Genomic DNA, 12,767 nt, shown 5'->3' with positions numbered 1-12,767 from the left:
TAGTTCACTAAATATATCTTATAAAAAGTATATGTCAGAATTTTCAAAGCTCTGTGATTTATTTTATTTTTATTTTTTTATTATTTTTTATTTTTATTTTTATTTTTATTTATTTATTTTTATTTTATTTGTTTTATGTGGTGGGCATCAATGGAATATAATGGTGATTGAGAGATGTGCCTCAAAAGCCTGTTGTATCATGTTTGATTTAAAGTTTTTTTTTCAATAAAATAATATACAACGTTTTAACCAAGCACAAGTTGCTTATATTCAGCAAATACTCATTTTAAAATATCAGTAACAATATAGTCATTACTGTCACTTTTACTTTATTAAAATAAGCTGTAATATTTCCCAACATAAGAGTCACTTTTCGCTTAAGTCCGCCCCCATTTTAAATAGATCGATATAAACATTGAAACCACTTTTTTCACAATTAACCACTAAATGGCACCATAAACATGTGAAACTCACATACCTTAGGTTGTTTGTCTCGTCAGCTTGAACAGACAGAGAAACAGGAGCCATCAAACGTTGTGTCTCATATTTGATACAGCGTTATAGGGTTAAATATCATGTTTACCGATAAATGGCGGCATTTGTTATGTCTGTGAAATTATCAGTTTAGTCGATTATCTCTAGTTACTAAGAGGTTACTTGCTGAGTTAAAGAGCCCTTTGCCAAGTCTGTATAATATTCTGGTGTCTAGATACTGTATGACATGGTTCTAGGGCTGGGAGATTTTTTTATTTTCAGATTTGATCAATTAATTCAAATTTACATTTAGACACAAAATGTTTTTTTTTTAAATCGAGGAATCAAGGTTTAGCATAAAAATATTAGCAAATGCTATAGGTAGATTCATTTTCAATCCACCAAAGTCTGAATAAGGAAGAGAAAGAAATGTTCATAGCGCTTGACCCAATCTGATCAGCTGCACATGTGAACGCGCTCCAAATGAACATAACATAGGTTTAAGCTGAAGTATGTAACTTTTTCTGTGTTAAAATAATTTCTCCTATCCCAGCTTAAAATGCAGAGACAGCGATTTACTGTATAGGATAATTTTCTTGAAAACTGTAAACACTGTGTCTCTTTGGTGCTAAGAAAATTACTCTGTTTGTTTTGAGTGACCCGTCTCAAGAGAGACAATAACATAGACTCAACCAATGGCGTGAGTTGGTGGCGGGACTATCTGTTTGTTCGATCAATGGCCGAAGGGGGGTGTATTCAGAAAGCTGTTTTGAAAACAATGTTTATTTTTGCAATTCCATTTGGTGGCATTAGTGGTGCAGAAATTACATAATTCAGCTTTAACAATGTGGAAATTGATATAAAAGCTGGTAATATTTCCAGTGCGATTGTACAGTGTGATTGTAGTTTGACTTCGTCTATCATGCATGTATACACCGGCTTAATCAGACTCTAACTTGCCTCGGCGTTGTGCGCATGTTGATGTACAAAATGGTCTCCTTTCTTTTTTATAAATACCCCCAATAAAACATTAGTAATGTTACTGTTATGGGCGTTTCATATAAAATAATATGGATAGGCTATTAATGGGAAAATCAAGTATCCACCGCTCCTTTTACCATGATGATTCAGATAGATCACTAATTATTGCTTTGATCTGTGAAGTGTTTCAAGTGTACTGCATCCTTAGCCAACATTTGTGAAGCGATCATTTTGACAAACTTTGCGAGTTGAATTGTAACAATATAATCATTTATGATTTCATATTGCTGCGCTGCTCAGCATGTACCGCACACACCCGCTAGAGGGCGCTGCATGCTCACACAGCGCTGACTGAAGTGGTGAATGCAGACTATCAGATTTTAAAACGCAGCCTTTTGTTGTTTATTAATCACTGAAGGCCGTATTGCGATTTTAATCTTAATTCAATCAATTGTGCAGCCTAAAAGGATACCATACCGATGTCTCAGAGGTCAAAGACCGCAGGTTTCACCGCATTTTTTTTTTTTTTTTTTACATTTTTTCACGTCTGTAATGCAAGTTCATTTCCCATTCTGAACTGGAAAAGAACTTGTCTTGACTTCAAATTTTCTTGATAATTTCTAGAAATTGATTTCTAGATAACTTTCTAGATAGACTTTGTTTAGATAAAAATGGTTACCTACATTGACTAAGAAGCATTTTATATACTGTTATTTCTGAACAGCTGGGTTTTTTGTAAATAATTGTAATTTTTTTTTTTACATGTACATTATGTCGACAACTTACTGTGTTTTGCATTTTTCTTGCACACCTATGTTTTCTATAATGAATAGAACTTTGATTTCTCTAACCAGGTTGCCTGGCAAAGAACATGATATTTGGGTCATGTTGAAGTTACATTTTAGTTGAGTACATTTAAAAGTTGCAAAATCGACATGAATCGTAAATAGTCCTTAAGTTTGAGAAGAAAAAAAAACGAGATGTAATTTTTTTTGCCATATTGCCCAGCCCTACTTGGCTCCCTCCTTTATTTTAAATCTGTGTGATATTTTTGCCCATTTTGTCGTTTGCCAGGCAAAAATCATATGCCTGATTACTTTGAAAAGAAATAACCATATCACAAACAGTGCAAAAAAAGTTACACACTGAAGTTTAATACTTAAGTGTTTGTTTAAATCACTAACCCTAAGGATGAGCAATAGTCATTAGTCATACAAACAGGTAGTTCTGCCCCATACTCATGCAACTGGTTGAGATGTTGCATAATTTTTTTTTTATTTCATACTTGAAAACGTACTTGAACATGTAATTGAATCCTCTTTTTTGTTACTGTTGCAGGTGATCTTCTGGTGGGCTGTGCCAAGAGTCTGGTGGTCTTCAGTCTGAAGCGACAGACACTGAGTGAGCAGCTCTTTGTGCTGGACTTTGAGCGGGTTCTGATTCTTCACCTGCAGGGCTGGAGCCCATCTCAGGTGGCCTTCTGTGGTGGATATGTGGCTCTGCAGAGTGAGCTAGAGGTGCTGGTGGTGAAACTCACGCAGCAGCAGAAGAACAGTCAGAGCGCAGGGGAACATGCACTGCTGCCAGAAGATATCATGACTGAAGCTGGCTTAGATGAAGATGCAGGTATTACTAACACAAGCATCCACATGCCTTTGTTACTCACCTGCATCTTGTCTGCTATTCGGACATTCACTCTCCATTATACATTTATTTAAAGATACATAATACGTAATAAATAACGGTTAAAATGAAAACTGATGCGCTTTGTTTTCTCTCGTTTGTATATGTCAAAATGACAAACATTATTTTGAATTACTCGTCAATGCTTTTAAAATTCCGTAATTAGCTGAAAAAATTTCAGTGTTGTGTAATCTAATCACAAAGTAATTAGTCACTTTAATCGAATTACTTTGTCATGTTTTACACTTTTGTAATCACATTACAGTTATTATCTTTTAATTAATCTTTTAACTGCATTACTTGGGTTACACATATTTCTAAAATAATATTATTTATGTAAAATGCGTTTAAACATGAATTGTATTAATATGGCTGTTTGTGTTTCTGTGACAGTTGAAGGGCGTGCGCCCCCTTATGATTCATTTTAAAGGTGCGCTCAGTAATTTTTTCTCATTAAAAAAGTTTAACTCTGAAAGACATGAATTGTAATTTTGCAATATATGTAGGAAATCATGATCACTCACATTAAAATGAAGACTCCAGTCATATACGTAAGTACCTTATAAAAGCTGTTTTATTCTACATGGAGAGGGTCCTCGCATGGTGGCTGCCATGTTAGAATCACATGACCAATCGAATACTACTCAATTAATCTCATTAACCGTCATGTTATTTGACACTTTCACTCATTGTTTAAAGTAATCATGGCTGACAGTGAATACTAAATTTCTACAATGGCATCTGAAACTGAAAAGTATTGATTTTAAATGATGCTGCATCCAAGCCACTAGGTGTCAGTATAAGTCCAAGATGACATAAAGACAAAAGTTACGGAGTGCACCTTTAAGAAATAAACGTGTGAAGCTGAGTGTATGGCTTATGTGCGACAGTGGACAAGAAAAAAATAAAGACATTATTTTGAATTTGTTGTGCGGAAAAAACTACTTTTCTGTGAAAAGTGTTTTAGAAAGTAACTTAAGTAATTAGTAATATCTTTACTTTTTTGATGAAACAAAATCAGTAATCTGATTACAATTTAAGAAGTAGTTAGTAATTTGTATTGGATTACTTTCCAGGTAACTTATTCAACATTGATCACACTGAACATTTTGCCAGACTGATCACACTGTGAATTTAGTAGGTTGAAAGTTCTTCAGTTCAAATTGGTCTGTGCTTAACGAAATTTGAATCACTGCCCCCAGTGGCTGAAGCTGGAAGTGTTGTTAACCAGTTTCCGTGTGAAATGTCCACAGGGTGGTGCCAAAAGTGAGTTGTATTTTTAGTTGTAAATTACATTATACAGTCAACAGGAATGCATATCTTCTTAACTCTACCCCCTAACCCAAAAACCAACCCCCTAAAAGTCAGTGGAGTAAAAATTTCATTTTATAGCAAAAATACAACTTCCGAATCGTACTCACCATTGTTTATATGAACAAGATGAATTCCTGGTTTACACCTAATCTGTGTCTCTTTCTTATAGTTGCTACTTTGTGTTAATTTGGCTTTCCATATTTTTCCTCTTTCTTTTAGAGATGAAGAAAGATGACTTCAGCCCCCTCTATGAGCAAGAGGACTTCTTTGTGTTCCCAAAGCATCAGGAGATGTTAGGCAGTGAAGCTCAGGACTGTGGCGTCTCTATAGTTCTGGAGTGGACTGGTATAGAGGCAGAGTGCCGTGGGGACATGAATGTAGTTTATGTGTTATACAGGTATAGTGAGTTCCTAAAAGAACATCAGCTGCTTTCTGAATGTGCCATATCTGTTGTTAGGTGTTACCTTTCCAGTGTGCCCTTTCTAGGAGGTTTGCGCCTGATTTCTTTGAAGGTTGCAGCGTAGAGGAGACACACTTGCAGTCCCTACAGCTCCACCCCTTGTATACTGGTAAGTGAACAGTACGTGTGCTATGATCACTTGACATTCAGAATTGCAGGTTATGTGTAGAGATTAACTGATATAGGTTGTGACTGATACAATACAGATTATTGTTTAAAGTCATTATATTTTTATAAGTCATTATTTGTGGATAATCTTCCCCTCTGCTATTGCACTTAAATAAAATATGGCGGCTTTGAGATGTTAATGAGGTTTACTCACATGACACACAAGAAAAAATAGCAATTTGTGTCAATGATGACAACATTGCATTTTTGTAGTCCATGCAATTTATGAAGTCAGTTTAGGAGCTTTGCTGCAAAGAACGGCATATGGAAAAGATTATTTAAAAATTCACTGTTTGTGTTTCACAAAATGAGTAAATACCTGGATTAAATGATGCCAGAATTTTCATTAATGTGTGGCTATTCCTTTAAGAGTCGGAAAAGCAATATACAGAACAGATTTTTAATTATACTTTTATTTCTGCTTTTTGACACAATAGATAAATAATCATACTACAGCACCAAAAATAATATGCATTACCAAAATAAATAATAATTTCCAAAGTAGTAGTGGTAGTTGTAGTAATAATAATAATAATAATAATAATAATTTAAAACATTATTAATTATTAATTATATTTTTATATATTTTTATATTTCTACTTTTAGAAGTATATACTGTAATAAAAATATATTTCTAACAGAATAAATGCAAAAAGTAAAAATATGATTATTGGTTATAATGAATATTTTGTTATTAAAAATTATTTTAATAATAACATTAATAGTAATAATAATATTAATTATTATATAATATTACTTATTATTTAAATAATTATTATATTTATGAAAAGTTGTTTGCGATTTAAACAATTGCAATAATTGTTTTTGTGTGTTTTTTGACCTGTTAAGCTTAAAATGATAAACTTAGTTTTTCACTTCAGAATAAATGGCTGTTACTTAAAAATGTTCAGTAATTTCTGCAAACATTACATTAAATAATCCTGTTGTTGGGTGGAAATCTTTTACAGGGTTCGTACAAGGTGCTTGAAGTACTTGAATTTGGCTTTTTCAAATTGAAGTCCTGGAAAACCCTTGAAAATAGCAATTTTTACCAAGAGGTGCTTAAAAAGTTCTTGAATTATAGAAAATCTTAAAATATGTTGCTTAAATCATTTAATAAATGAAATTTATTTATTTTCGGAAAAACACGTCGACAGACCACTAGACCACTGCTGAAGCAGGCAGCGCATATATAAACTGTATACATATAAATATACACTGTATACATATAAATATATACTATATACTGTATACATATAAATATACACTGTATACATATAAATATATACTATATACTGTATACATATAAATATATACTGTAGACATATAAATATATACTGTATACTGTATACATATAAATATACACTGTATACTGTATACATCTAAATATACACTGTATACATGTAAATATATACTGTATACATATAAATATACACTGTATACATGTAAATATATACTGTATACATATAAATATATACTATATACTGTATACATATAAATATACACTGTATACATATAAATATATACTATATACTGTATACATATAAATATACACTGTATACATATAAATATATACTATATACTGTATACATATAAATATATACTGTATACATATAAATATATACTGTATACTGTATACATATAAATATACACTGTATACTGTATACATCTAAATATACACTGTATACATGTAAATATATACTGTATACATATAAATATATACTATATACTGTATACATATAAATATATACTGTATACTTATATATACTGTATACATATAAATATATACTATATACTGTATACATATAAATATATACTGTATAAATATACACTGTATACATATAAATATATACTATATACTGTATACATATAAATATACACTGTATACATATAAATATACACTGTATACTGTATACATCTAAATATATACTGTATACATCTGAATATATACTATATAATGTATACATAAATATATACTGTATACATATAAATATATACTGTGTAAATATACACTGTATACATATAAAAATATACTGTATACATATAAATATACACTGTATACTGTATACATCTAAATATACACTGTATACATATAAATATACACTGTATACATATAAATATATACTACGTACTGTATACATGTAAATATATAAACTGTATACATATAAATATACACTATACATATAAATATATACTATATACTGTATACATATAAATATATACTGTATACATATAAATATGTTTGTTTTTTTTCTACACAGGTCTAATTTTTTTGTATTGCATGTTTGATTTTGTACTGTCACTCATTTATGATGATTTTGTAGAGCGCATAGACGGTGCTGTCACGTGGCACCTGTTACTTTTGGCAGCGCTGTTCAGAATGGGCCAATCACAATCAAGTGTTACTGGAGGGTTTAAAAAAAAAAAAAAAATTTTATAGATACTGCTGTTGCAGATTTAACAAGTATGAATTCTTGCAACTATCAGTTTTAATTACAATTTACTCTCCAGGGTGAAAAAATTATATAAGATGTAAAATGTTTTGAATGATTTGAATGCAGATCAATGGAGGATTCAGTTTTGTGAGCCGTCTAGTGCCCCCTTCTGTAAAGAAAGCTTTGTGGCTCACAAAATAGGTTATTTCTGACAACATATGGGTCAAAATCAAAATATGTTGACAAACATGTCCCTTGACTTTTTTAGTCATGAAAAAGCTTTCAAATAGTGAAAAAAACTAAACAAAAAATGTTATAATTCTATAACCTAACCTTTAATGATATTAAATGGCTTGACTCTGTTTTGCAATTTTTTTTCGAAAATACAGTGCATCTGGAAAGTATTCACAGCGCTTTACTTTTTCCACATTTTGTTATGTTACAGCCTTATTCCAAAATGGATTAAATTCATTATTTTCCTCAAAATTCTACAAACAATACCCCATAATGACAATGTGAAAGAAGTTTTTTTGAAATCTTTGCAAATTTATTAAAAATAAAAAACGAAAAAAAAAATCACATGTACATAAGTATTCACAGCCTTTGCTCAATACTTTGTTGAAGCACCTTTGGCACCAATTACAGCCTCAAGTCTTTTTGAGTATGATGCTACAAGCTTGGCACACCTATTTTTGGGCAGTTTCTTCCATTCTTCTTTGCAGGACCTTTCAAGCTCCATCAGGTTGGATGGGGAGCACAGTCATTTTCAGATCTCTCCAGAGATGTTCAATCGGGTTCAAGTCTGGGCTCTGGCTGGGCCACTCAAGGACATTCACAGAGTTGTCCCATAGCCACTCCTTTGTTATCTTGGCTGTGTGCTTAGGGTCGTTGTCCTGTTGGAAGATGAACCTTCGCCCCAGTCTGAGGTCCAGAGCGCTCTGGAGCAGGTTTTCATCAAGGATGTCTCTGTACATTGCTGCATTCATCTTTCCCTCGATCCTGACTAGTCTCCCAGTTCCTGCCGCTGAAAAACATCCCCACAGCATGATGCTGCCACCACCATGCTTCACTGTAGGGATGGTATTGGCCAGGTGATGAGCGGTGCCTGGTTTCCTCCAGACATGACGCTTGCCATTCAGGCCAAAGAGTTCTATCTTTGTTTCTCATGGTCTGAGAGTCCTTCAGGTGCCTTTTGGCAAACTCCAGGCGGGCTGTCATGTGCCATTTACTGAAGAGTGGCTTCCGTCTGGCCACTCTACCATACAGGCCTGATTGGTGGAGTGCTGCAGAGATGGTTGTTCTTCTGGAAGGTTCTCCTCTCTCCACAGAGAAATGCTGGAGCTCTGTCAGAGTGACTATCGGGTTCTTGGTCACCTCCCTGACTAAGGCCCTTCTCCCCCGATCGCTCAGTTTGGCCAGGCGGCCAGCTCTAGGAAGAGTCCTGGTGGTTCCAAACTTCTTCCATTTACGGATGATGGAAGCCACTGTGCTCATTGGGACCTTCAATGCTGCAGAAATGTTTCTGTACCCTTCCCCAGATCTGTGCCTCGATACAATCCTGTCTCGGAGGTCTACAGACAATTCCTTGGACTTCATGGCTTGGTTTGTGCTCTGACATGCACTGTTAACTGTGGGACCTTATATAGACAGGTGTGTGCCTTTCCAAATCATGTCCAATCATCTGAATTTACCACAGGTGGACTCCAGTCAAGATGTAGAAACATCTCAAGGATGATCAGTGGAAACAGGATGCACCTGAGCTCAATTTTGAGTGTCATGGCAAAGGCTGTGAATACTTATGTACATGTGGTGATTTTCGTTTTTTATTTTTAATAAATTTGCAAAGATTTCAAACAAACTTCTTTCACGATGTCATTATGGGGTATTGTTTGTAGAGTTATGAGGAAAATAATGAATTTAATCCATTTTGGAATAAGGCTGTAACATAACAAAATGTGGAAAAAGTAAAGCGCTGTGAATACTTTCCAGATGCACTGTAGATTTGAAATTGTTAATTGCCTGAAAAAATCCTTGTTCCCTTCATCTGGTACACCACTTCTATGACATGTAAAGTTATTTGTGTATTTATTTTGAACTTATTTTTAATAAAAGCATTAGTGCAAGGCCGAACAAGCGTGCAAAAAAGCAGAACAAAATTATTATTAATAATTTAAATAATTTAAAAAGAATGTTTGTCCCTTGATTTCATGTTATTGGTGTTATCAATGTTAAAACCTTTTTTTGGGGGCGGGGGGGTTAATTTTTTTTTAAATACATAAAGTTGTGGAAAATAATTTTTAAGGTTTAAGTGCAGAGGCTGCTTAAATATGTATATAGTGATTTTTCCCAGCATGTTAAAAAGTTATTCACATTTTAACTAATATTTTCACACAAAAATATTTGGTGTTGTACCCCATTGAACCCTCAAAATGTGGTGTAGTAACCCATTTAACCCTCGTTAGTGTTAACTTAGTGTTAACTTGCTTCGTTCGTGAAACAAAATTAAATAATAAAAGAAAGAACAACAGCCAAGTTGTCCTTTATGAATAAAAATGAGAATGTCAACATGTTACAAAATGTTTACCCTCAGCGATAATAGGCAAAAACTGAACTAAATGGAAAATTTCAATATTTTGTAAGTTGGAAAGTCAAAAAGTTTTGAGAATGACCCATTTGCAGTTTGGGTCAGTTCCTCACATAAATCTGTTGTGTGACTTTAGAAAACATGAAACACAGCGCATGAGTCATATGGACTACTGTTTACGGACCCAGTTATTCACTTTTGTTGGAAAGCGAAGTGCGTTTTAAGGGAGCACACTACAGTTGCACATCAATTTCGTCATGAATGAACAAAGAATTGTTACTGTATGAATATGTAGTTAAAGATGCATATTGAGATATGTTGTACTTGTAATACGTGGTGTTTTATAAAAATAAATTAACTGAATGGTTCAAATATTTTTATTTAAAATGAACAAATAAAGAATTTGATTTAATGACATCTCGAGCATAGTCCTTGAAAACAAATTTAAAAAAAGTTTTTGAAAAGTCCTTGAAAGTCCTTGAATTTAACTTTGAAGCATTTGTACGAACCCTGCTTTTAGACATTCACAAAATAATGCCATTTATAGGTAGACTTGATGTCAAACAACCAATAACCGTTAAGTACAAAAGTGTGAATATCTGTGAAAAATATTGAACTAACCAGTTATCTGTCTATGTCTAGTTACTCGACTACACCCCTCTCACTAGATCTGAATGGTTTCTTCCTACTTTTGAACAGATAAGGAGGAAGAAACCACCATCTCAAAACGGGGGGAACCTACTTGTATGTTTGTTTTCTTCTCGTTGCCGAACACTGGCTACATGTACAGCTTGAAGAACTCAGTGGAGCTCGTGTCCACATACCAGTACCCAGAGAAGGCCCTTCAGTCTGTGCTCACTGACCGGTTCCTCTACGTCATCACCAGGTACGATGGGTAGTGTGGTGTAGTGGTGAAGGTTTGGGGATGGGCACTTGGATACGATAGAAATGTCAACCAGTAGATATTTTGTTATAACGTTTATACTTCAGTACATTTTTTTTGGATAGCTTTCCTTGGGCAGGACTGCTTTACGTCATTTACATTTGTGAGTGAAAAAACATGGAGTAATTCCAAAATTTTAGGGATAGGAATCTTTTAGAATTTAAAGATTCTGCTTCCTCTGAATGATTTCGGTTCCTCTACGGTTCTATTAACGATTCTTTTAGTGCCTTTGAGGATGGAATATTTGGAAGTAAGATATTATATTCTTATTGCATTTACTGCCCTCGATCATAAAGAGATTATTTCATATCAAATCAGAAATAAATGTAATACAGTTCTTGCAAATTCTGTGTTAAGATAGGCTTTTTAATGCAGCACAGTGGTGCAGAGCATTTGAGCGAAGCGGAGCGGTGTGACACTCCACTCAATAACCCGCTCCATGCGTGTGCGCTCCGCTCAGCCGCTCACGGCCCAAGTGGACGCTCCGCTCAAGTACCGCTCACGTTCACCGGTAAAAAAGCGTTCGCTCAAATCCCGCTCCAACATTACATTTCTCTGTAGTATACTTGGTTCCAAACACGCACACAGGGGGTCGCTACAGTGGCCCAAGCAACTGCCCCTGTGCCCGCATGGGCTGAGGTGCCCCTCTGGGTAAAATATAGACTATAGGCCGACATTTATTCAATTATCAAATGATTAGTAATGTACACATCTGAAATTATGTGATTGTATTGTTGTGTTTTTGTATATAAAATCGCGCTGTTTATTTTGGACTGGTTTACAACGGCTGTTAGATAATCGGGTGAACCAGACCTTCCTTATCATTTGTAATCAGTCAGATGTTTCCCTGTTAGCACATACAGTATGTCATTGAACATCTTCAAATAGTGTCTTAAAAAATTTCAGTTTTAAATTATCATTATTTACTTTAAACATGTCATCAAACCTGCCTCTACAAGTTATTAAACATACTGTATGTGCGGTGGCGCGGAACCTCGCATACACGGAAATTTGCACTTTTCAGTTTAAACTGGACCCGAGTGATACATCCGACCCAGAAAACTACAGTCTTTTCAACTTTAAAGTTTGTTCGAGTCGTTTATAATATTGAAAACATGGACTGATACCAGGAAAAATATTGCAGGTAAAAGTGAAATTAATAATTGTTTTTCCACGGAATGATTATACTGTAGATTTGATACATTAATATGTTTCTGATTTAATGCTATCAGACTTTAGGTCTGTAAATTAAAATGAGCAATTTCTCATCCTAATTTTGTGTTCAGTTTAAAAGGGTGTATTAAGTTATCCAGAAAACAGCAGTGAATGTTTTTCTCTTTTTCAGCATTGTTGATTTGTTAATATTCCCTACAATTTTATATGTACGAATCATATGCAGTCTGAAGGACTGTGGTTTTTTATATTATAATTATTATATTAGTAGATACCAAGTGCCCCTTTGTTTTTTCTTGATATTTTTAAAGCATTATAAATGGAATTTGGACTTTATATGCATCAAATGATCATGTCTTGTGCATGCGCTCTTTATATGTACACAAGGTTTAACTGTGGATTTAACAAATAAAAAATATTTGTCCTGCATAAAGTGAGATTTTGTCCAATATATATATACACTATATTGCCAAAAGTATTCGCTCATCTGCCTTTAGACGCATATGAACTTAAGTGACATCCCATTCTTAATCCATAGGGTTTAATATGACG

At 33.8% G+C, this 12,767-nt stretch overlaps 1 protein-coding gene across 2 annotated transcripts in view; it reads left to right on the top strand.

The window, feature by feature from the left end:
- LOC127438131 (BLOC-2 complex member HPS3-like) overlaps positions 1-12,767 on the top strand; it is a 42,559-nt gene that overhangs the window by 4,638 nt on the left and 25,154 nt on the right. For both annotated transcript variants that reach the window (XM_051693452.1, XM_051693453.1), the window contains exons 3-6: positions 2,794-3,081; positions 4,672-4,849; positions 4,939-5,021; positions 10,799-10,985. In XM_051693452.1, the coding sequence (XP_051549412.1) occupies positions 2,794-3,081; positions 4,672-4,849; positions 4,939-5,021; positions 10,799-10,985 (736 nt within the window). The remainder of the gene's footprint in view (positions 1-2,793; positions 3,082-4,671; positions 4,850-4,938; positions 5,022-10,798; positions 10,986-12,767) is intronic.

This window comes from Myxocyprinus asiaticus, chromosome 49, assembly GCF_019703515.2.
Source record: "Myxocyprinus asiaticus isolate MX2 ecotype Aquarium Trade chromosome 49, UBuf_Myxa_2, whole genome shotgun sequence".
Lineage (NCBI taxonomy): Eukaryota > Metazoa > Chordata > Actinopteri > Cypriniformes > Catostomidae > Myxocyprinus > Myxocyprinus asiaticus.
The sequence above is the reverse complement of the archived record's forward strand: the minus strand, read 5'-3'. Positions and strand labels throughout refer to the sequence as shown.